The following is a 25,902-nucleotide window of genomic DNA, read 5'->3' on the forward strand; positions in this document are numbered from 1 at the left end:
GAGTGCTTATTTTTGGACTTTGCCAGTAAGACGTCTTTTGTGGATATGTTATCACAGCTGTGGTTTACACGCCACAAAGAAGTGTAAATTATGACTGTGTGCTGGCATTCCTGTGTGTTTCTGTGGATCCACACAGTGATACTACCAGGATATTGGAGCTGTGTGTCCAGGCGGAAATGAACGAGCTGCAGGAAATCTTGGAGCAGAACTTGATGTTTGCAAGTGTCCATAAGGCAAAAACAGACATTTACAAAGAGAAACCAAGTGGTGGGACACATCGAAGCCGAGGAAGGAGGAAATTGTTTCCTCCAGCCATCACGTTTCTTTTATAACGAGACTGTGATTTAGGCGACACTGATTTATCATTTTGTGGAAAGTTGTTTGTGCGTTAAAGATTTAAGATGGAGGTATTTCACCAGGGAGTCTGTTTAACACAAAGAAACGCAAACTAATTACCAAACTTTAAAAACTCTCAGCTAATAGCATGTGGACGTGGGTGTTTGTCTGCCAGAGAAACCCAATTACTGGACTTGAGAAAATTTTTAACCTTTGCCCAAATCGATGTGTAAAAACATGTTTTCTTTGTTCGTGTATCTGTGGACCAGACATGCAGCCCTCCTATATGTAACTTTCTTTATTTACAAAAAACAAAAATAAGTCGCATATAGACAAGTTTGTTTTGTGGGTCATTAAAAAGCTGCGTTTATGAAATGGAGAAATGGAATGATTCTCATCACTGATCTGTTTTTAAATGACTGTAAGCCTATTAAAAGTGGGATCAATCTGATCGGTGCTGATACCGTAATGAGCACTCAGAGAGTGTGTGTGTGTGTGTGTGTGTGTGTGTGTGTGTGGGAGGGGCATATAGTATGTTTCGTCGTAGGTGTCTTTAGAGAAAAACAGCCAGTGTTTAGAGTCAGCCTCATTGTTTGCGCTCTCTCTTAAACTCCCTCCTCTTCCTCCTTCTGCTCCACTCATCCAGATAAACCTCTTCATTATGTTCTGAGACAACTTTGCAGCTGTTGCGTTTGCGTCGTCTCTCCACCACCGCAGCAGATGGCTGAGGGAAACACCAGTGATTAGCCTGCCTAACTACATCCCTAACTGTCAGTAATAAGCTCACCAGGAGTCTCAGATAAAGCAAAGTCACTTTCACACTTATGTGGCTCTGCCTGCTCAGTATCATTAAGGCTGTGTCTGTGTCGTTATCTCTGGACGACCAATTAAGAAATGGACAGAGAAGTGAGTGCTTTTTTTTCAGCGTAATGATTCTAGAGATGTGCCAGTTGCACTTTTCTTGATTGATTCAGACTTTCTGAGTGCTGTACATCGTTTCCCTGCTCTCTCGCTGAGTTCACCTCCTCAAACATGTGCAGAGGGGAGCTGACAAGAGAAGCTTAATTCAAGTTTCAATCCTGTTCTAGTTATAGAGCACCAAATCACAACAACAGTCACCTCAAGGTGTTTTTTATTGTAAGGTAAAGACTCTATTCTAATACAGAGAGAACTCCATTATTAAATGACAACCTGTGAGCAAGCGCTTTGGTAACGGTGGAGAAGAAAAACTCCCTTTTGACAGGAATAAACCAGGCTCGGGGAGGGGAGAGAGGGTTAAACACACACTGTTGAAGAGAGCCAGAGATTAAATGCAGAGAGGAGAAGAAACACCCAATGCATCATGGGAATCCCCGGCAGCCTACGTCTATTGCAGCATAACTAAGGGAGGATTCAGGGTCACCTGGTCCAGCCCTAACTATATGCTTTAGCAAAAAGGAAAGTTTGAAGCCTAATCTTGAAAGTAGAGATAGTGTCTGTCTCCTGAATCCAAACTGGAAGCTGGTTCCACAGAAGAGGGGCCTGAAAAGTGAAGGCTCTGCCTCCTATTCTACTTTTAAATACTCTAGGAACAACAAGTAGAGCTTGTTTGAATGAGCTTTTTATTCCACAACAGTTTGCAGTTCAGTCAAAAACGATTACAAACCTACAAAGAAAAGTTGTTGGCGTAACGTAGAGCTGATGGAATAGATCAGTCCCACAGCCTTTTGAATCAGGATCAGACAGATTTGTGAGTTACAGCTTCTCTATTTGTTAGACGAATGAAATCCAGCAGAAATATAAACATCTTGTACGTGTCTGTGTCACACCCACTAATCTAGACTCTGATAATCCAGGATGAATAGGGCTGTATGGTGCTGTAGCTCAAGCATTACAACGTCAATGTCAGCGTTTTCTATGTATCGATGAAAGTTTAGGGTTTTTTATAGTAAAATATATTTTTGTAAGGGGAGATGTGACACCATACAGCACCCAAATCTTCACTCCTACTTTTAACTCCTTCCTGTTGGATTTTTGCTTGTCAGAAAGTTTTATGTGACCTGTCCTCAGACTACAGATGTAAATTAGCAGTTATTTTGAATTTTTGTAATCATCTTGTCCTTTTTGGGGGGTATAATAAAACCCATTTTTTTGAAGATTACATTTGTGCCTGTGTGTTCCTGGCTGCTTGGATCATGACAGAAAGGAATAGATAGGAATGAGGATAAGAAAGGGAAAAGAAAAAAACACGAACATGAGCAGCGGTTCAAAATTTCTAGCAGCAGCTCGTTGATAGCATCACCTCCATCCTCATACTCACAGACATTTCTGAGGTCATTTAACTGCAGCTTTAATGAAATTTGGTGCCATCAACAGATTACATCATGGTAGAAGTTCTTGACCAACCAATTAGCATTAATTTGCAGAATGAGCATCGATATCTTTAAAGTTCTGACACATTAATAATGTTTGTGCAAAAAAAGAGAAATAAACAGAAGCAGGTGCAAACAACTATTTTAGCTGTTAGGAGAGCAGAGCTGTTTACACTACCACAGTGTGCGCTGTCCGTGAAAGCAGCCATGCGACGCATTCTGGCAGCGGCGCAGCGATGAGCTGACGACTCCACGCGTATCCCAAAAAACCAAAACAAAACCAGAGGACAGAGCAGCTTTCTCAGCTTAGATGAACTGTTTGTGTGATATCAGAGAAACTTAGGGAACGAGTCGGCATGCACAGAGAAAAGTTTCACCTGATCGGGTAATCCTCGCTGTTTTAGGAGAATGAGGAGACGAAGAGCCCCTGTCAGTGAATCACCCATCCAATGCTGAGCACCGAGTCAGTCCTTATGGACACAAGCTGACGATGAGTGACTTGCACGAGGATGGAAAAACAGAGAGAGACAGATGGATGGTGCTTTCAGTGTGTGGGCACGCTGTTGTTCTAAAACGATGGGACGCTGTAGTCTGGTTCGCTGATTTGGCCACTTCTCATCAGTCAGTGGTTTTGACATACAGCTTATGGAAGCAATTAAAATAATTAGCTACCCAAATTCACAGCCCCTCCTCACAGTGATGACCGAGTTGAATCAGAACACGGCTTTGAAGGAGTTGACACATTTTTCCCCAGACAGGAACTGGTGAGAAAGAAGTCGTCATACTTTAAACCCCGCCTTCCTGGTGCCCTGCTCTGTTATGCTTCTTCCTATTCTCCCCTGAATAGATATGCAATGAGGCGAGAGATGGAGCTTGCAAACACATACTGTAACATGCAAACTTCAGCTCCAGCCGGCTGCGTCTGCTGGATGAATTATGTACATGTGTCTGCGGATGACAATGAAGCGCATCTGTGCCTAGAAAAACACAAATTTTACACAATTCCTAAAGTCCTTCAAATTAAAACAGCAACAAAGAAAAATTTGCCGGTCCGCACTTTAGACCATGACTAAGAACACATTTTTTGAGGCCCAATGATATATTTAAGGATTAGCATGATCTGATTGCAGTCATAACATGTTCCTGGTCACAAGAAGTCCTCACTAAGGGTCGGGGCTGAGTGGAGGCAGAAGGTTTTGTCCTCAACCTAAATCTTGAAAGTATATACAGTGCAAGCACAAAACATTATTCCAGTTGAAATAAATTTATTTTTATTTCTAATAAGGGAAAGTGGCTAAAGGGCGTTTGTGGTTAGAAACCAGTCTGAGAAAAATCACCTGGCTTTAAATGGCCATCCACCTGTCACGCTGCTCTTGCACGAGTCATAATTCTTCTGGTTACCAATAGATGGCCTTTTCACTTGAAAATATAATATCTGACTGCATCCATGAATCATCTCTGAGGTCTTCCTCTTTTCCTCCTTCCTGGTAGCTCCAGCTTCACCATCCTTTCACCAACATATCCACTCTCCCTCCTCTGCACATCCAAACCATCTCGCCTTGCTTCTCAATCCCTAACCCTCGTCCCAAACTGCTCAAGCTGTCCCTCTCATGGACTCATTTCTAATCCTGTCCATCCTTCTCACTGGCAAAGGAAAACCTTTACATCGTCAGCTCTGCCCCCTCCTGTCTTTTTGTCAGTGTCTCCAAACCCTACATCAAAGCAGCTCTTATTCTCTGATTGTGTCAAACGATCTGATCAAAGAGTCCCGCCCTGTCTCCCAGATATCTCCATGCTTCCACAGCTACATCATCTGGACCAGCTGCCTCTCCACTCCTCATTTTTATATATTTGATGTTTGTCACAAACAGTTTTTTAATGAATTCAAAATGATTTTCTTTCTTAAAATCTCATCTGCTGAAAGTAAACATTAAAGACTAAAAATAATCCCCCAGCTTTCTCCTGTCCACGCTTGTTACTGTGTGCATCTGTCAGGAGAGACTGCTGTGTGTCTACAGAAGCACCGTGCTAATCCTTCTGTTCCTGCTCTTCCATAGCTGTGACAGGCAGGAGAAAGTATTAAGGCCCCACCGTTGGAGACTGAGCATCAATCTATTGACGGATGCAAATGTAATCACTCTTATTAGTGCACGTGCACAGAAAAAAAACGAGCTTTCCCTCCGCAGCACAGACATGCTCGCAGCACATGCACGCACACATCAGTGTGTGCCATTGTCTGTCTCGGGGAGTTTTTAAACAGCAGCTTAAAAGCCCTGTGGCTGGTTCACAGTGTGATAATGGCTCCTATCTAGAAATGTCCTGTTCCTGTAAGGCGGTCATCATTCTCATCAATTACCTCCTCTGAGCTCTCACACACTCCTGTGGAAACACATACACTGTGAGTCGGAGCGCTCAGCCGGTGTATCCGTTTGTTCTCAGCAGTGCCGCGTCTGTGCCTGCTATTCCACGGCTCCTTGATCTCAACTTTTTCCGCTTGTTTGGATTTCGTGTCGACCTTGATCCTTCTCATTTGCTTTACTCATGTCAAGTTGTCTGTGATTCTTTGTCTCATCTTTTTCTGTTCCGTCAGACTTGAAGGGGGGGGATGCATGCCTCGCTACACGGTTTGAATTTTCAACCTACTTAAGGTTTGTGTTTGATTTACCTCACTAGACATTTTGTGGGCTTCAGAATTGGACCAACTATTGCATTCATTACCATGTCCTCATGCTTTTGCATACCTGGAAAGGGAAAGAAAACTTCCTGAGCTAGTATTCAACTGGCACCTAATATCATCCCCTGACCTCTCTTCTCCTACCTTCCACTAAATATTTCCCCCTCTCTCCTTTCTGTTTTCTTCCTAATTAGTTCAGTTACAGGTGGCTTGTTTATTTTTCACAGCAGTAAAAGTGAAAATGTTGTTAAAAGACATGGAAAATGTTGCAGGTGAGAGTAAAAAAAAAACACTTAGTATTCAGAAATTAGCCTACTTACAGTCCTCCCTGCAGCTAACCTCTAATAACAGAAACCCTCAGTGAATACAGGCTACAGCAGAGCTGCTTCGTTATAAAACTGAGGTATATCTGCTGTCCTGGTTCAGTTTATTTCACAGAGAGGACAGAGCTCTGTTGATCAAGAAAAACATATTTATGCCCAAGATGCAATTTACTAAAAAAAACAGAACCATCGGGTCATCGGGGATCTATTCTTGTTTTTCTGTTGTCTACAGAAAAACAAGAATTGCAATAAAATGATTAAATCCAGTTTTATAGCATGATAACAAATACTATATTACATTATTTATCACTATGATTTCCCCCTGCTTGGTACATATTAGAAATGGAAAAACTTACATCCCAACTGGGACCAAACACAAGCTACAGGAGTGAGCAGACAAAAGTGAATGATGGGAAAATCACACACAGTCATCACTTATGTAGAAATACTGATGTTTGTGTTAAAAATACTCTGATGAAGTATGGATTTAACTTCTTTGTTAAAGTAATAGTGAAAAAGGCCTCGAAGTAAAAACCGTCTCTTTGCAGGACGTTTCTACCAGCTGTTTTATTTAGAAGCTGACTGGACCTCATTATTATCACAACGCTCAGTCTTTTGCACAGCCCACTGTCATTGTTGCACTTTTCTATTGCACTGCCTTGTGTCTGTGTCGTTCTGTTCTGGCTGGTGTTGAACTGTCTTTGTTTTGCTTTTTTGCAATTTTTGCAAAGTTCTGCACACTTGCACTTGATGTGGTCCTGTGTCGATTGTCTGTTTTGTTTTTAATTTTCAACAGAAGAAGTGGAGTACAGTAAACATAGTACATCAAAAACAAAATATCCAGATATGGCCGACCTCGATTGTCTGTAGCGCTATGGTCTTGGAGGAACGTTGTCTCGCTGCACTGTGTACTGTACCACTGCACATGATGGGAATGACAATAAAGCCACTTGACTTGATTATTAATTATTTAAAAAGGGAACATATTCCAACTTAACTTCTATTCCTAATGAATGTACTCAGCCCAAATAACAAAAATGTGTTGAGGTCACGTTTTCAGGTTTTTCCACAGAATTCTGTAAGAGCAGAAGTCTTTATGCAAACACAGGTGTCGCCCCCTGGTGGCCATTAGAAAGAATATGAGCTTAACCCCTTAACACCTGCCTATCATATATAATGCATACATTCTTATGAGTATTTGAGACTTCTAAAGGCCAAAAAAAAATAAGAAAAAACCTAAATAACTAATGATGTCGGTCTCCAGTGCGCTGCACTTTCAATACACCTTAAAGATACAGACAACTTTTATACTGTTCAGCTGGTCTGTCTTGATTTGTCAAACGTTTTATTACACTGTAGTCTAGTATTGCCATGACTGTTACTCTGAAGCTCCTACGGGTGTTTTGCCTCATCACTGCACGCCTCTGTTTCCCAGCAGAACGTGTACTACACCAGCTCCCAGCAGCTTCACCTGGGAGTGCTGAGCCCGACGATCGACGACGACGACAACAAGTGTCTGGTTGACGTGAACAGCAAACCCAGGCTTCTGGAGTGCAGCTACGGCACTACTAAGCACATGAAGCTCACCTGGACGTTCACTCAGGTGAGCTTTGAGCACGTATAAACAAAGATGGCCGACTGCAGCCAAACGAACACTACGTGGTTGTAACAAACCCCAGATGTGCACGCGTTCTGCCCGTTTCAGGGGCATCCTCTGAATGTTTCCAGGCTTTGATCTCCTTCCTTTGCTTTTTTGATATTCTGTATGTTGCTGTAACTTCCTGCTGCTTTTTGTCTGCTGGACCAAATCTCTGCGGATCCTATGCTCTTTCTTTTTTATTCAATAATTGAGTGAGATTCGTGCTTCTTCCTCTCCACTTTGTCTCCGGCTCTTTAGAAGCACCCGTCCTGGTTTTGTTAGAGCACGGATCATTTTTCCTCTATTCTGTGCGATTTTAAAAGCACATCTACTTCCGTTGCATAATGAGCTTTCACACGTCCACAATTTCTGACTTTTAACAAGCCTCTTTTATTTTTATCTTCACACTTTTAATGTTGTCTTAAAATGTGACAGATAAGTAGAAGGAGCTGGATAATTAGTAAAAAGAAGACACTACCGCATTCACGCCGTTGGCATCTGGTCTGTGTGTGCATTTGTAAGCTTCGTCTGTGTGTACGTGGACTGTTTTCATCCCAAACATCAGACTGAAGGTGGGGCGTATTTATCCATCATTCAGACCCGTCCTTTCCTCGATTCTCATCCAGTCTTCTGAAAGGCACAGTACCACCTCACCATCCAGTTTCCTGACTATCTGTAGTTTTACTACCAGGCACTCTGGCAGGGGAATCAGCCCCTAATTAGCATCGGCCAGATTCAGAACTCTCACTCCCAACTTAAGTCAGAAGTCAAAGAGATGAAGCCCATTAGGCACAACCCCGTGGGGGGGGGGGGTTTCAAAAGAGAACTTGGATTTCTTCATAAAAAGTATGGTGGGGAAGTCAAATAAGGTCCCCAGAAATGTTAGGAAGTATAAAAACTTCAGAAGAGACGGAGAGGGCGAAACCTTAAACGTTCACTTCACCAGCTGATCACGTTTTTCAGGCCAGATTTTCCATCTCACTGAAAAAAAGAGTTAAAAGTTAGCGTAACAACAACTGTTACATCGTCTGATCCTCTTTCCATTAGCAGTAATGCACTCATTTGTTTACCAGTGATGAACTGGATATGGATTTGCACCAGTAATGGCCTCATTAAGAGTCGATAATATATTTGCAACTATAATAATTCTCAGTCCCACAAAGTTGAATTGCATAAAGTTATACATTTCTTGTACAAACAAATTTGCAGAAGAGAAAAGAGCTTTCCAGTTATCCTTAAAAAGTAACTTCCTTCTCCTTATTTGCTCCAAATAGAGAAATTATTCTATTGTCATTTCTTATGGAGATTTTACACTGAAAAACAATAAGTAATGTATATGTAATTACACTGGATCAGTAGTCATTGTCAGAAAACACCAAGCACCACGTTTTAAATCCTGCAGTTCTTCTGGTGGCCTCGGTCACATCATCCTGGTTTCTAAACCATTTCAGCCTTTATGGTTAAATTTCCTCTTTATGAGCTAATCAGAAGCTCATAACTGGATGTTTCGATGTGTCCAAGTAGTTTGAGCTTCAGTTTTGATGAGTAAAATTCTACTTTTCAGGCTTTACTCGCCCCAATCAACCACGGCAGATGGCCCCGCCCCTCCCTGAGCCTGGTTCTGCTGGAGATTTCTTCCTATTAAAAGGGAGCTTTTCCTTCCTGCTGTCGCCAGATCACTTGCTTATAGGGGGTCATATGATTGTTGGGGTTTCTCTGTTTTCTCTGTAGGGTCTTTACCTTACGATATAAAGTGCCCTGAGACAACTGTTGTTGTGATTTTGCTGCTGATTTTAAATTTACTTAATACTAATATATCTGTGTCTGTGGATTGCACTCATATAGTTTATTGATATAATATGCTGTGAAGTTAGCAAGCTTTACCTGATGAGCTGCCTTTCTATTTCTATTTACTTTCTAAAAGGAGTAATCTGATTGTAATGAAACTTTGAAGCTTCAAAATATTCACAAACCTGGTATGTCCATCTTTTGTATACAGTCTCTGGATAAAGCATGAGATGTGTGTTTCTCTTCTCATAACTCCAGAAGTCATTCACAAAGTGACCAAATTTAACGCATCTGATAGGACAAAATGATACATAACACCATTTTACATCCAAAAGTAAAGTCTGGACAGACATGGATCTAAACCAACTGGACTAAATTCATGAAACTGAGATGCAGTAATTCTAATAACAGAACGATAGCCTTGTGCTACAGCTGGGAGTCAGATTAATAATAGATTGATTGTGTCTGAAAAATCAAAGCACTGAGCTACACTTAAAACAAAAAAAATCTCTATTGAGGTAGCCTCAAAGTTTGATCAAAGATTTGTCCCATGACACGTAGTCAGAAAGCTACTTGTTAGAAATATTATTTTATTGCAGCTTTAGCTTCGAGCCATAACACATGCATGTTTTAGCTGTTTTTAAAAAAGTAATTAGAAAAACATGAGCAACATGTGCAAGTTACTGAAGAAGGTGCCCATCATGATTTATGCTTATCAGCTCATGCTAGCAACCTAAGCTCAAGCTTGGATTATCCCACCATGTGTTTCACATCATTTTCATTTTCATGTTAGAAACCACACTGTTGTTCTCGCCTCAGGGTAGACACTAATGCCCATTAGCTTTCAAAGTGAACTAACAGCTGTGGTTTCAGGATGTTTTTATTAGCAAAGAGGCTGCTGACACTTAGTCAGCATCAGAGCAGCACAGATACACGTTTATATGCATTTGTTATGTATTTTTGGTCTCTGAAATTGACAGTGTTGTTGCAGGAAAAGCTTAAAGAGTGTAGATTGTGCAGCTGACAAAGGGCTCTGGTTTGTGAAGTCTCCCCTGCTCAGAAGTACATGTTTAGACAAAGAGTGAGCAAGAGGAGGTATACAGAGAATCTCACAAGTGAACAAGTGCAAAATGAAGAAAAGAGATGAAAGAAAGAGACGAGGCGGGGCGAGAAAATAAAAGGAAAGAACGGCAGAGGCTTGTGGCAATGCTGGAAAGAAGCGAGGCGATGAAGCGAAGCAGAGACGGAGGGAGGCAGCAATTCATGTGAAGCGGCCAGTCAGTATTTGTGAATTATTGATAAGTAGATCTTTTACAATATTGAACTGAGCTTAACCCCAAGGCAGCAGCCATCAATACAGTGAAACAGAGCAAGAAGGTCTGGAAGAAAATCAAAAACTTATGTCCGACAGCAGCCAGTGTTTTGTGATAAGGGTGAATTTTCTTACATCAGCTTTTTATTTTGTTGCTCTGCTTTTATTTGTCCCTTTATGGGCACCATTTACCTTAGGCTAACCCAGTAAAAAGTTTCATTTGGCAAAAGCGGAGCTGCTGGCCAACGTTCTTTAGGCTGACTGCACAGTAGAAGAGCAACACCAGAGCGTTTCATCAGGCGGGCGGGCGGGCGGGCCGCTCTGAGAGCTTCCTGAGCGAGGCTTGATCGCGTTCAGATGAAAGCGGAGACATCGAGAGAGTCGTTCTTAGAATCAGCCATCGTAAACTGTATCCATCCAAACTGAGAAGTGAACACAGGGCTGAAAATATGTACTAACAAACATAGTTGTCTTGATTAGTGTTTTCTGTCTGGCGCTCACTAATTTAGATCGTGGTGCATCTTTAGTGCAGAGTCGTACTGTTTAATCCAAACCTGTGAAAGATCTCAGTCATGTCGGATCATGTTCAGTTGATTACAGTCATTTATGACTCTGATGAGCAGCTCATTCTTTACTCTCTACAACAACAGCTGTAGTTTGGGTCACTAACATTTCACAAACTTTTCATTTAAAGGCTGTTTCTGGACTTATCTTATTGACATATTTGCAAAGTGGACCCACTAAGAATGCACTGTTATAAGTCATTTCTAGCCTCCTTGTCTGCTCTCTGTATATTAATGCTGATTCATAACAAAAAAATAAAGCATGTAAGGACCTCCAGTGCAGCTGTGCAGGTTTTCCAAGGGTCGCTCGCAACACTTGATCAGGAAACCCTTCTTATCATATCTATATATTCTCTCAGGTACACATTTCCTGTGCACAGGGAAACCCCCTTTCTTGTCATATTTAAGGCTGTGTGATTGTTGCAGTAAGTTGGGGGTCCAAACGCAGGACACATGAATAACACCAAGATGAGAAAACAAGACAGTGACTCCAGAATCCAGAAAACAAGAGGTTATACACGATCTGCAGCATGTAGCTATATGTGAATGTCTCAACAAAGCACAAGGGGACACTGAGACAATTCAAACAAAAGGTAATGAGGGAAGTGGGAGCAGCTGGGAAACAGCTGCAGACAACTAACCAAACGAGATGGGAAAGTAAAACTCGGCGTAAGACACAGAGCACACTTACCAAAATCAAACGAGAGAGACGTGACTGAAGACGATTAACGTGACACAATTAAACAGGAGAACCAAAGACAAAAGACTAACACAAAGACAAGAGTGAAGGAAGGGAAAAGAAAGAAACGTGAACCTCAAAAGCTTCTCAAACCCAGAAGGAAATATAGACCTAATAGAAAGACCAATCATAGACCTACCAAAGGGACTATGACAGTTTTAGCATAGATTCTGTGTGTGAGGAAGAACCAAAACCTGCTAAACTCCACATGAGGAGGATGGTGGACTGTTACAGTGACTCTTTCACATTATCAGAATACTTAATAATCTCTGAGGAAATGATGAGATCACTCTCTGCCTCTGACATTTACTTGGTTACAAAGTTACGTTTCCATTTTCACGTCATTTACATGTATGAGCCCAGCAATGGTGCCGAACCACTCTAGCTTTCAGGCTCCCCTCATCACTTTCAGCTGTTGGGGACTCCTGTTGGGTCTGCTGGACTAACCTGCAAAAAACTGATACTAAGGGAGTATCTGATGCATCACAATGTGAAGCTGACCCGACCCGTTATATGCTGACAACGTATGTATTTAGGAGTTGGGTGTGAAAACGGGTCGAACCTTCTTGTTAGATAAGTGAAGCTGTTCCAACATGAGTGCAGAGAGACGGGGGTTTAAAATAATATTCTTTTTGTCACCGTGCAGTGACCATGGGAAGACCGTCCTGTTGTTCTCTCTGAAGGATGAGTCATGGCTCGCCGCATTAATAATGCATTGCATTCACTCGGAGTACAGAACCTTTGTATTTAAACATGAACGACACTATTATTTATCAGCCAGATTGCAAAGTCTCTTCAGAAAAGGTCCATCACCTTCTGTGTTTGAGGTAAACTTAAATCTATGTCCATACTACACTCCTCTGGCTAATTTTAAGAGGGGCAGGAGACTGTAAATGGTCATTAAGGTTGGAAGATGTCTTGGTTTTATCAAAGCTGTTTCACTGAAAACAGCAGCCTGCTCCCAGCTGAAAAGCTCATGTGCTTGGGATTGTCGAGGGTACAACAATAAACAGAAAGTGCCCGCCTGTGGGTGTAATGTTGTGAGTACTTTTAAAAAATCTTTTCTTATGTATATTTTTCTTGTCACAAAGAGACAGAATAATGTGCAGCTGTGGAAAAGAATGAATGAATCACAAAAGATGTGAGCTGAATGTTGGTGTAAACTAAATGTTAGCAGATGTCACAAAGCACTTTGAAGGCTATCACAGTTTCTATCAAAGAAAGCCCGCGAGGCTGTTTGTATCTGTAGATGATCCTGGATTTGTATCAAGCTGAGAGACTCTGGGATGTTTGCTGTTCTGCTCGTGTAAAAGTAAACTGGGTGTATTTTAGCATGAACAGACTCTAGCGCCTCACGCTTGCTGCCGCAGCATTCGGTGCTCTTTGTCTTCTCGGGGTGCTTTTACTCACCGCATCCTTCGAGGTGAATGATTTGATTTGATGGCTCTCAGACCGTCTGACTTGCCAGCCCAACCCCCTGACTGGCTGCTTGATAGCTTTCTGGCTGACTGGCTCTCTGACCGACTGATTAACTAGTGTTCCCGCCTTAATAGCAAGGAATCAATAGTGCGGTCCGACGCTGCACTCTGCAGAATCACAGGCAGGCTCACTGCAGCATCGAGGACATGGTGCTGGATAAATGCCACATGGTTTTCTGTGCTTGTATATATGTGCCTGTGTCTGTGCATAGGGGAACATCAATGTGTGCGATTGTGTATATACACCGGCTCCGCTCCTGTACACTTAGTCTTAGCTGCAGAGTTAGCACATAGACTTTCTAAGTACATTTGCTGGAAGTGACTCAGGAGGTCAAACACTTAGACAGAGCCAATTGACTGGTTTTCAGCAGAGGAGGCAAGAATGATCATTGTGATTACTTTAATGGGGCACAAGCCTGCTTCTACTATACTATATACAGTAAAAGGCATCAAAGGAAGACTACTATGATTGCTTCCTCCTGCTATAACGTCCCATTAGCGGCCCACTGCAGAAGATGATGGAAACCTGAAAATGTCAATGCCACTCTGGCAGAGTACGTGCACTCTGTCTCACAGCAAAATGGCTTCATTTAGTCAGGCTTCAAACTGCTTTTAGTAACACTGCTTTTGATAGTTGGGCTTCTTTATCTGCAAGCCGCTTTACAACCCACATCCACCCCAATTCCTGCTTTCATCCTTTTACACCAATGCCTGCTCTGTGCTTGGATGAGGGGTGGGGGGTAGCATGTGTGAAGCTCCATGTGTTCCACAGTACACCTGCATCAATCTATATGGATTCTGCTTCACCTTTAACAAGATTGTTTTGAGTTGATGTCTGCTTACAAGTCTCACTCTTCCTTAAACACAACACTTCCTTCCTTATATATGTCTCCAAAAGTTGAATCTGTTCATCTGGACGTAGCGTTTTGTGGGAGAAACATTTCGTCATCATCAGGTGACTTCTTCAGTCTCAGCTGACTGCAGGTTTCAATCTTATAACCAGTACGTTTGCATAATGACTGAAACCAGCCCACTGAAGGAACAATGGGCTGGGAGGGCAGTTCCTTAATCTTAATTATGCAAATTCTCATGACCACTGATCAACAACCACTGATCAATGTCCATGAGTCCCATTCACAGAGAGTTGGGGAATGGCTGCAATCACAGCATTGTAAGATAGTGACAGATGTACCCTTAGGCCCCCTCCTCGATTGGTCTTTCCCTTTTCATGTAAATGGCCTCCTTGACTCCGCGCTCAAACCAGCGTTCCTCCCTGTCCAGGATGTTACATCCTCATCATTGAAAGAGTGTCCACTGGCCTGACAAGGTGGCTCTTCTGTGTTGTGCCATCCGCTTTCCCAGAGGTTGTTTGGTTTCCCTGATGTATAAATCCTGGCAATCCTCCTGCACTTAACAGCGTACACTGTGTTACTCTGTTTGTGTCGGGGGACCCGATCCTTGGGTTAAAAGCCACAGAGACCCGGTGTTTAGAAAAAATGCGTGTCAACTGCTCCGATACTCCTGACACATATGGGATCACTGCAGGTGGGCAGCGGTTGTCCTTCTCTCCTGGATCGGCTGGAGCTTTCTTTAGGTGCCTTTCCAGCTTTGACAAAAGTCCAGCTGGGATAACCACATTTACTCAGGGCCTTCTTGATGTGATGTTCTTCTGCCTCCCTGGCCGCTGTATCAGTGGGGATGGTGTTCGCTCTGTGTTGTAGCATCCTGATGACACTCAGTTTGTGCTCCAGTGGATGATGAGAGTCAAACCTTAGATACTGATCCGTATGTGTAGGTTTACCTGCAGTCAGCTGAGACTACGTCCAGATGAACAAAATCAACTTTTGGAGATTTACTTTCCTGGATGATTGAGAATGCATCAAGAAGTTCTGTATATATAGAGAAAATGTGTTACCATTATTATTAAAAACTCATCTGACCGTGGCTCAGGGGGTTGGGAAGCTCATCTGTAACCAGAAGGTCGCCGGGTCGATCCCCCTGCTCTCTCTGTCCTGGCCGTTGTGTCCTTGGGCAAGACACTTTACCCTACTGCCTACTGGTGTTGGCCAGAGGGGCCGATGGCGCGATATGGCAGCCTGGCTTCTGTCAGTCTGCCCCAGGGCAGCTGTGGCTACAACTGTAGCTGCCTCCACCAGTGTGTGAATGTGAGAGTGAGTGAATAGTGGCATTGTAAAGCGCTTTGGGTACCTTGAAAAGCGCTATATAAATCCAATCCATTATTAATATTATTATTGTTACTCCATTTATGAGTGTGGAAAGGTAGGGAGGTGACAGAACAGAGCCATACAAGCAAATATAAAACTGTAGCTTGAAAGAACAATCTTCTTCAGACTCAATTCTGACTGAATTTCACTAATTTACTTGTTTTGTTTTGCTGGGTTTTTCGCTAACAACACTGTGCTGTCAAATATTGATCCTGTCAAATGGTGACGACGGTATCATGGTGTTGCCATGTAGTTAGTGTTGTGTTTGACTGCCAATCTCATGATCTTGTACAATTTGACACACCTCAGGTCTGAAAAATGGCATCTTGAGAGCCACACTTCCTCTGAGCCCATTCCTGATGAGGCTTCAGTGAACAGTAGATGAATCAGCTCCCGGTTTCTCTATCAGGTCCCGTTTCTTAACAACGTGACCTTCAGATGCTCTTCATCTGTTGTAGAGTTTTTTAGGTCTGTCATTTCTCTGTTTGTCTTCCTCTTGTTGTTTTTCTACAGTTTGTGGAAACTCTGCACACCGTGTGAGATATCCCAAGGTTGCAGCTAATAAGTCTTTGGAAATCGCCTTATTGTTTAAAAGAAAACTTTTTTATTTCTGTCAAACTGAAATATTTGTGGCATTTTTCATAGATTCAAGTGAAGAAATGGGAACAAATATGTTTTTCTTTTGACAGCTTTCTAGAGACAAAGTACCAGCGATAAAGATAAAATTTCATTGTTTCTTTGCCAATTTGTCTGTTATGTAGAGATACAATTCAGTTTCTCCCTTTAGTTCAGTGCCCTTTGTTATGCTTTGTCCTGTGAAAATGGTCAGTCTGGCTTCTTTAAAGCAAAATGAAAAGAAATGAGGGATGGCTCGTAGCGTATTTCCTGGATGAAGCTATTATCTACTCCTGGGTTTGGAAGTGCTAACACTTCAGAAGGATGTCCCTTTTAATCTCCAACGAGGCTCCTATTTGTGTCGCCCTTTATTACAGCCTCTGAGTCAAATTGCAACCTTCATGCCCTCCAAAAGAAAAATCCTCTGCTTAAATATGAATTTGAAAATATATCAGTTTGGACAAAAAAGGATCCAAATGCAGCTCTGAAGCAGATGAAGGTCCTAAATCTGAATCTTTAAACTGCAGCCAAGTAACAATGAGAACATGAATATAGAAAGATGAAGGCAAAAGACACAGAAGGTTTTTACATCCAGGAAGGAAAGCTGGAAAAAATGCTCACAGTGCAGGACACGAGACCTGAGCTCAGTTACAGGTCTGTAAAGGGCATAAAGGGAAGAAATATTTTTTAAAAATTCAAATCTGATACAAGATCAGCAAGTGCGATATAAGACTCGGGTGGCCGGTTTTAGGGTTAGCTCGAAGTAATCTGTGCAAAAACATTTTCTCTTAAGAGCATCAGAGGTTTTTTCTCACCTGTGCATCAGAAATGTTGACACCACAGTTATTATAGTTTTGTAGTTTCTCGTTTTCTCGTCTTTTTTTGCATCAGTTAGTTTCCAGAGTGAATTTTCTTACTTCAGTTCAGTTTTTATTGTTTGAAAATGTTCGTCTCACAGCCACTTTAACCAAGCTAACAGACGCTAAAGCTAAGAATATTTTCACTAAACATTTTTTATTTTAGGTCTTTTTTTTTACATTTGTGAAATAATTTTAGTTCAAAAGTATCGTTTTTATTTCTGTTGTAATTAAATAAAATTTCACATCTAGTTTTAGTTTTTTAGTTCAGTTTTAGTTAACTATAATAACCTTGGTTTCTACTGTTTTCCACATTGGTGGTTGGCCCTTGTACATCTAAGTTTTGCCCTGGGGTAGGTGAGGTTTGCAGCATGTATTATAATGCCAAAAACTAAAAAGGTAATAAGTGAGTTCGTCTATCATGACCCTGAAACTCCAGGGTTTAAACGGACTCACTAAGCTTTCAGGCCTTGTGTTTTAAATATAACAATAAGAAACCAAACAGGAACCCAGAAGGACTTCAGAAAGCACGTTAGTCGATTTCGAGGAATGTGTGTCGTCTCTGGGTGCAGGTGAAGGAAAATGCAAAACACAAAGCATTAGTCAGTAAAGAAGCAGTAATGCAGTCACACTTTAAGCATAATAAACAGGCTTAGCGAACACAATAAAGTTCTTGTTAAAGAGGTTTATTCTTTATATTCTTTCTTGCATAAAGGTGCTCTTAGAAAGTGTGCTTTGGAACACTTTTTCTCCTTTTTGGCTGTGAAAATATTGCACATACTTACCTTGAGCTTCGATAAGAAGCCCTCGAGTATTCCGAGTGTATAATGGGACACATCCAGCTACGGTGATCAGCCTGGGGTCAGCGTAAGGTCAGGTTCAAATCTCAGAGACAGATGGAGCTCCACGTTTCTGTCCCGCTCTCTGCATGAATGCATGTTTATGACAGGTCATATATGTGCATGTATGCTTTGGTCACTCTTACGTGTCAGCAGCTTGGGTTTTGTGGGTGAACAGCTCTGTGCCTGAGCAGCTGTGCACAGAGAAAAGCAAGCAGAGAGAATCGATACCTTTTCAGTGAGCTGAGAGCTGAGAGAAGAGCACTGTGTTAGTGCCGTGCACAGGTCCGCTTTTTTGTTGTGTTTCTAATGTAGTCAGGCATTCGAGAACAGCATGCAGGGTTAGCGGTGTGTTTAGGAACACGAAAACACTGCTGTACAGTCAGCTCTGTCCTCAGGCTGATGGCTGTTCCTTTGTGCTTGTGCATGTAATGCTGGGAGGTGTAGAGCATATTGATTTCAAAGCAGCGCTGGTTCAGTCTCCGCTCTCACTGCGCTCGGGCTCATTAAAACATATTACTGTTGTTTGCCACATAACTAAGGACCTACTTTTAGGTGCCAGCGCATTGTTCAAGGAATGGAGAGGCAGCAGCCCAGCGTGCATTCAGACAGTGAAGCAAGCCTCTTATTGAAAATGACATTGTTGTGAAGCGACGTGCACACAGACAGACACACACAAGCTTTTTGTGTCCCCCTCTCTCAGGTCAGTTCCCTTCAGTCAGCTTTACTGGCACAGATGTCACAGGAGCAGCGTTGCCAAAACATCTAAATAACTGTTAATTGAATGGTAAAATACTCACTATGTAATAAACATCAATCACCTGTGGAGGCTGAATTTATAATAATGAAATATTAGCTTCATTGCATAATTACCATAGCACCAAATGTTTAAATATTACTGGACATTTGTTGACCGTACATACACAAAATACTACTACAGACCATCTGTGTGTGGTGTGTTCGGTAACTAATACGGTTCTAATAAGGCGTCAGTCTGGACTCTCACGCTACAGTCTTAAACCGGCAAAAGTCCAAAGCCAAGGTCAAAATATGCTTGAGATACCTGACAGCTCTGCTGTAAACTGCCTCATACGTTTTATGGCAGACGTGTTGTAAACGTTGCAGAGACTCGGTTTCATTTGAAAAGTTGCTTCCTGTTTCTCCATGAATATGGAGATTGTTGCTCTGCTTTTGAGGATGGTGCACTTAATATATGTGTATGTTGGTGTATCAAACCACCAAGCTTCCGATCAGTAGATGACCTGCTGTACCTCCTGAGCTAAAGCCACCCTGTCTACATACATAGATATATCTATATACAGTATAGCCAATAGTCTATAATAGCCAGGCTATAATGCTGAAATTGTGCATTTTTACCATTGGAATCTATAGGAATTGACTTGAGTGGCCATTAGAGCAACTGCAGCTTTTGACACTCGTGCGCGTTGCTCTTCAGCCATGGAGGTTACTGCTCGTCCAAAAACACCAGTAGAACGTCACACCCGTCCTGCCTGTATGCTGAGATATTCCTCACCTCATTTGTCTCTGTCTCTCCAGGGTGGTCCCATCCAAAACATGGAGTCGCAGCGCTGTCTGGAGCTGGTGGAGAGCCGACAGTCAGAGTTCAGTTTCCAGCTGGCAATTCAGGACTGCACGGATCAGAAATGGACCATCACCAACATACTGACTGTCCTGCCACAGTGAACGTAGTGACACCAGTCAGACATTAGGAGACCTTTCATGTGATGGACTGGTCTAACTGAGGAAGTCTGCCACTTCACACCGAAAAACCAAACTGACCCAAAGCCAGGATGGACCATCATAGAGGTCTGGTCCACAAATGATAGTCCAGTTAGAGATGGACTAACACACTGACCTCAGCATCAAACTAAGCTCTCAAAAAGTTAGTTTCAGTACTGGACTTATTTTTAAGGAGAATCTGCATAGAAGCAGATGTGCTCCAATCAGACACGGACCATTAGTAACCTAATAACCATTTTATACCAATGACCTGGGAGAAGAGACACTCACAGATGGAGCCGGAGCTCTTAAAACTCCCCACTCTGCGATGGAAATGAGAAATATAGCCACTTGTTCCGGGAGACAGGCTCATGAAATCATGTAAGCAGTCTGGTTATTGCAGGAGCGGGCCTGTGATGTATTCTGGCTCCCAGTCGGTAGTTTAAGTTCAGGCCTGAGCTGCCACAGCCTCATCACACAATCTCAAAACAAATTGAGTGAGCGCGGTTCAATATGTTTGCGTGCAGACGGACAGATGTGGTGTATTGTTGCAAAGCAGCCGGCGTGTTGCTCACGTTTGATTTTTAGGGCAGGTTTTAAATCGTTACCATCACCGCTCGACTGGAGCGGAGCGACCGAGCAGGTGCTGTAGATTTCCTGATGTCACTAAAAAGGAGCTGGTCTAATGAAGAATACCACAGAGTGATTTAAACTGGCACTGTGATAGAAACACCGTCACTCAGGGGTTTCAGAGTGTGTTTTGGGATTAAATGGTTTACAGACAGAACCGCCAATCATTCTGGCGTGTGTGTACACTTCTAAACAGAAATCTGGAAACACCTGCCAGGACAAAAGACTTCGTGATGTGGAGAAGATGGAGCTTCCACGGCATCCGTCCACTGACACCTGGAGCAGTGTGCTGCAGTGTGCACGATTTTAGAAATGCTGAATTGTCTCTGCAGAAAAACAACAACTAACTCTTAGATTTCCTCACTATTTAAAATTTAAGTTTTTCTTTTAACTTTATCTCAAAAATCATGTTTCAAAGCCCTCTCAACACTCAGAAATATAACGTGAGTGCAAAGATAATCCAGTTGGATCAAAAACCTACAGATGTCGTGTTGGTTGCCCACAGGTGGCTGTGTATCAGATGCTTTGCTTTGACTTTAATAGATACCTGCAGTATCCCTCAGCATATGGAAAAAGTGGGAATGATGTGCACATTTGCCCTTTCAGAACCAGACTTTTTGTTAATATGGTGGGGGGTTTGTTATAAACCAACCCTGCTCACGTTGGCCCAGCTCGGTGTCTGACTACAGTTTTCATCCTCACATTGTCTGGCTGCATCTGTGCTGTCTGTAAATTACTAACTGCTCCCATCAGCTTTTTCTCATTGACCTTATAAAGGATGCCTCTCCAACGCGTTTGAAGAGAGTAATCACACAATGCAACCTTAGAGCAGCAGAAGACGTGGCCACAGCGCTCTCCTCGACGGCTCTGGCTTTTAAGAGCTTACAGCAGAGACGCAGTGATGAGAGCGCTCAGTCCATCATGGTGACTGCTGAGGTCAGTACAGGTCAAAGTCACACCTAAACTAAGAATTTGTTAGGGTGGCCCAAACCTTGGCTAAATATTCAGAAGAATTAAATACCACAGAACGTGTACTAAACCTGATTTCAGGTCCGTAGTTTATCACAGCATGTCGGCAATACTCCTACACGGTCCTCAGAAGATGTCTAATCAAGAAAAATTATTGAAAATGCCTGCGTAGGTGTAGCATAAAGGTGCAGAACCTCAGATATTTATTATCCTATTTCAGACACTTCCTCCTTTTTCAATTTTAAACTCTTCAACAAGAAACGCGGCGTTCTTTTCCCTGGATTTAGAGGTCACTGCTGCCCGCTCGTTGAGTGCCACGTGAATGAAAATTTAACCTTGGATGGTTGTTCATTCAGAATACACAGCAAAAAAGTATGAAAAGATCACAGTAAAATACAGATATTTGGAGTTTTATGAATTTACAAATCCAGCTGTGGTTGTTTTCATCCAGTCGTCACAGGTCTGAATTTCAGGCTAATTTCTTTCAGCTGTTCTTTTTTCAGGGTGAATCGCTGCATTTCAATGACTTAAAAGAAAAGAACTGCGTGCACAAGTTTAAACTTATTTTGGATTTTCTATAATCGACACATGGTCAGAAGTATACGTACAGGCTAAGGCCCATTAACTTGGTGATCATGATTGAATAAAACTTGTAGTTTCTTTGCATCATTACAAAGGACTGCGCTCGTTGGCCCGCCCATACTCGGAGCAATGGGACGGTCCAGGGAACTCAGTGAAGAATTAGTGAAAATGCAGATTTACATAACTTGGGAGAGTCTCTTGGAGCCATTTCTAAACATCTGTAGATTTCAAGATCATCAGTTCAAACAATTGTATAAATTATTCAGATGTGTCACCACTTTGCAGACGTCTGAAAGAAGACGAAACTGTCTCTCTCATGTCAGAGGCAGCTGGTTAGGAATCCAAAATAAATTCAAACTTGTGCACCCATTTCATGCTTTGCATCAAAGAAGTTTACCACACAGCCACCCCACTGTAAAAAAACATCCCACCCCAAATTAGCCTGACATCCATGGCTGTGATGAGTGGATGCAAACTTCTCACCACAGCTCTGTTTTTCTCAACTTTGAATGCTGTTGGCCGAGGCTGGGAAATATGGACCAGACTGACACTTGTAGGCTGGATATACAGTATCTTAAAAAGCAACATGTAAAATATCATAGGTTACACTTAAACAGCTGTTTTTTAGACAGGAGCGACTGTAGTTTTTAGGAATCTTCCCCACAGTCAGTGTGGATAATCACCTTTATTGTTTGCTGTCAAAGTTTCACGTAGCCTAAAAGCTCAAAGCTGGTTTACAGAAGGTTTGTCCTGAACATTGAAACAACTAATGCCAGAAGACCGAGAGCCATTCACTATGATTCAAAACAAACAGGTCATTAAACCACCAAAAAGTGCTTTAAAGACAGATTAGCAACACAACCTACACCTTCCTTAAACAGGTGTTAAAAGTTCCCCGTTTCCACAACCAGCGTTGAATTTTAAACTGATCTCATCAAGGAAAACAGTTTTTCAGATGATTCAATGCAGCTTTAAAGTGGACTGAAAGTGGCCCAACCCAAACCCTCCACGATGGCTCACGAAGGAAAATCAGCGGCTGGCATGACCTCAGCATCCAGGTGAAGGAAGGAAACAAAACAAAATTACACAGCATCAACATCTATAAGGAAGGAGACCGCATCCATAGCATTGCTACAAACTGCAGCTGCAACTTTCTGACGTGATCAGATGTTTAGGGGATTAGCGACACCCGAGAGGAAGACCTCGGTGTCTCTTTGAAAGAATTAGCAGTTCACTAAAATGGGAGCAAGCACGACAATCCATCCTCCACCACCTACTCGCTGCAGTGAGGTCTTTCTGCACGTCTGTGTGGGCTTTTCAAAGGTATCCTGAAGGATGTGTACTCATCACAAACGAGTTATGTGCAGAATTAATGCAGAATCACAAAAAGTAACTGAACAGATGGAAATCTAGATAGTGGACAAGTTTCTGAAGGGGGAACTTTTTTCCCTTGAAAATTCTCCAACAGGAAGCAAAATCAATACAAACACTGATGTGTGCGTGTGTGTGTGTGTGTGTGTGTGTGTGTGTGTGTGTGTGTGTGTGTGTGTGTGTGTGTGTGTGTGTGTGTGTGTGTGTGTGTGTGTGTGTGTGCGCTTAATGTTGTTCTGTTTTGTTCTTTAAAGATGTAATTCCCTGAAAGCTTTGCATCATAGGTGTACAACATGTAATATTAATAAGAACAAAGGGAACCGGGAGCAGGTGGCTTTCTCTCGACACCTATTGTGTGTACAGCTAAACGATGCTTGCAACAACTTGTACCAACAAAGAAGAGTATCCTTCCCTCACCCTTAGGAGGAAACTGGCACCCACATACGCGTAGTTAATCAGCACAGCAGATGCTGCTCTGACTTACAGAGAGTCATTTGTGCTTCAACTCTAAGCATAGGAAGAAGTAGATTGATTGTCACATGGCAAAAATCAGGTCTGCACTGACTTGTGGCACAAATGTAACTCCATACATGTGAGGGTATTTTCTATTTTCTTTACATTAGAGTACATGAACCTTTGCTGATTGGATATGTGTGTTTACTTCTGCTGAATCATGTGCAGCGTTTACAGATCTCTGAAATTTACACTGTTGTGAAGCTTTTAATCAAATATAAGTGCATTGCAGTCAATCTCCCAATCATTCAACGCTGTCTAAAGACGATGAAGTCGAATTGTTAATCTGGCTGTTGTGTATTCAGATCTTTTGTTTTCAGCCGGAGCTTGCTGACGTGTCAGTAACGCGTTTCGCGGCGCTGGTAACTCGTGGAGGACTGGAGCTGCTCATCTTCTATCAGCTACTGTGTAGCATCGGTTACCAAACCTTCTGTTGATCTTTTGTTTTCGTTGTGGCTCAGGTTTGTAGATCCTGAAATTTTCAAAGTATCTCAATTTTTGGGAAGCTGTTACTATATCGAGTCATGAAAAATGTCCAAGCTATTTTGTTAGTGTATTTAAAGCAGATATTTATAATTACCAAAAATTAAAAAAATATTCATGGCTAAACTTGTACTGTGTGATTTTTTTCTTTGTTTTTTTGTGATGGATATTGATCACTAAACACTGTTGAGCTAATATTATTTGATTCATAAAGGTCTAAATAAAAATTGTTCTTTTATTCTTAATCTGTGTGTAAACACCATGAATAAGGAACCGTGACATAAAGTCTTCTTTTCAGAAGAATGGAAAACTGTTCAGTGGATTCAGCACGCTGTTCTGAGGATGTACAACCCAGATTCCAATGTTGGGACGTCGTGCGAAACATGAATAAAAACAGAATACAATGATTTGCAAATCCTTTTCAACCTATATTCAATTGAATACACTACAAAGACAATATGGCTAATGTTCAAACTGATCAGATTTATTGTTGTTTTGCAAATTTTCACTCATTTTGAATTTGATGCCTGCAACACTGCTGGGACAGGGGCATGGTGCGGATGGTCCTTTTCCTCTTTGCCACAAGATTTGTGGACTCGTCAGGCCACAGCACACTTTTCCACTTTACGTCAGTCTGTGTCAGCTGAGCTCAGGCCCAGAGAAGCCAGCAGCATTTCTGGGTGTTGTTGATATATGGCTTTCGCTTCGCATGGTAGAGTTTTAACTTGCACTTGTAGATGTAGCGATGAACTGTGTTAACTGAGCCCGCATAGTAATAGCTTTACAGAATGATGTTGGTTTTTAATGCAGTGCCAAATGAGGGATCGAGGGTCATGGGCATCCAGTGTTCTTATTCGGCCTTGCCGCTTACTTGCAGAGCTCTGAATCTTTTTATGGACAGTAGAAAAATCCCAAGATTCCTTGCAATTGTGCATTAAGAAACGTTGTTCTTAAACTGCTGGACTATTTGCACACGCAGTTGTTCACAAAGAAGAACAAGAACAAGAACCTCGCCCCGTCCTTGCCTGTGAACAGCTGAGCCTTCTGGGGATGCTCCTTTTATACCCAATCATGACAAACACAATTAAGGTTGTATGTTTATGAGTGTGTAGTGTAGGTGGAGAGGAAAAGTACTGTAAACTGAAACTACTCCAAATCTCAAAAGACTGAAGTCTCATTCAACTCATGTCTTTACCGAGTTTGTGCCTGCACCTACTAAATGTTGCATTGGCCCATGCATTTTCCTGCAGCAGTGTCTCTGCTGAACTTGGAGTTTGACATCATGAAACATGTATGAGCGGCACTCTCTGAGCACTGCTAACATCAGTCCCGGTAATGCGGCTGTTTACGCTCCCACTGTCACATAAAGGCCATCATTTGCATGCACACAAATACGCACAAACATTTCATATTTCATGCTGCCATTTTTTTAAGCAAGGGAAATGAACGATACTGTATGCAAAGCACTCTGTATAATGGCTTTACAGTAATCTCATTATGAAAAGCAAGAATGCTTTCCATCATGGTGCAGAATAAAGTGCACATTTTCAGATGGGTTCAGATAGCTTTAAAGTTATTTTTTTATGAATTTGTCGGTAACAAATACCGCGGCAATGTTCATGCATCACTCATATATTTGCACAGTGACTGTCACCTGGGGTTAGGCTAGTTTAGGCTTGTACCTGAGTCACCATAAAGCTACAGATATGTGGAAACCTTAATATGAGTTTTGTTTTATTTGACTAAACGCAGAGAAGTTTCTGATTTAACGTTAATCTGTGAAAAGTCATTTGAGTCCAACAACAGCAGTCACCTCTCGAAGCTTCGTATTGTAAAGTAAAGACTGAACAATAATACAGAGAAAACTCCAACAAT

General features: G+C 42.0%; 1 protein-coding gene across 2 annotated transcripts in view; it reads left to right on the plus strand.

Annotated features, from left to right (window-relative positions):
• The window catches only part of LOC113025072 (polypeptide N-acetylgalactosaminyltransferase 18-like), a 177,514-nt gene extending 154,317 nt beyond the window's left edge, over window positions 1–23,197 (plus strand). Inside the window, exons 10-11 of one of the 2 annotated variants that reach the window (XM_026172460.1) lie at window positions 7,120–7,287; window positions 19,297–23,197. In XM_026172460.1, coding sequence (XP_026028245.1) covers window positions 7,120–7,287; window positions 19,297–19,443 — 315 coding nt within the window. In that variant the 3' untranslated portion in view covers window positions 19,444–23,197. The remainder of the gene's footprint in view (window positions 1–7,119; window positions 7,288–19,296) is intronic. The other variant, XM_026172462.1, reaches the window with a different exon arrangement.
• The last annotated feature ends 2,705 nt before the right edge of the window (window positions 23,198–25,902 follow it).

The sequence above is a fragment of the Astatotilapia calliptera genome, chromosome 7 (genome assembly GCF_900246225.1).
Source record: "Astatotilapia calliptera chromosome 7, fAstCal1.2, whole genome shotgun sequence".
NCBI lineage: Eukaryota > Metazoa > Chordata > Actinopteri > Cichliformes > Cichlidae > Astatotilapia > Astatotilapia calliptera.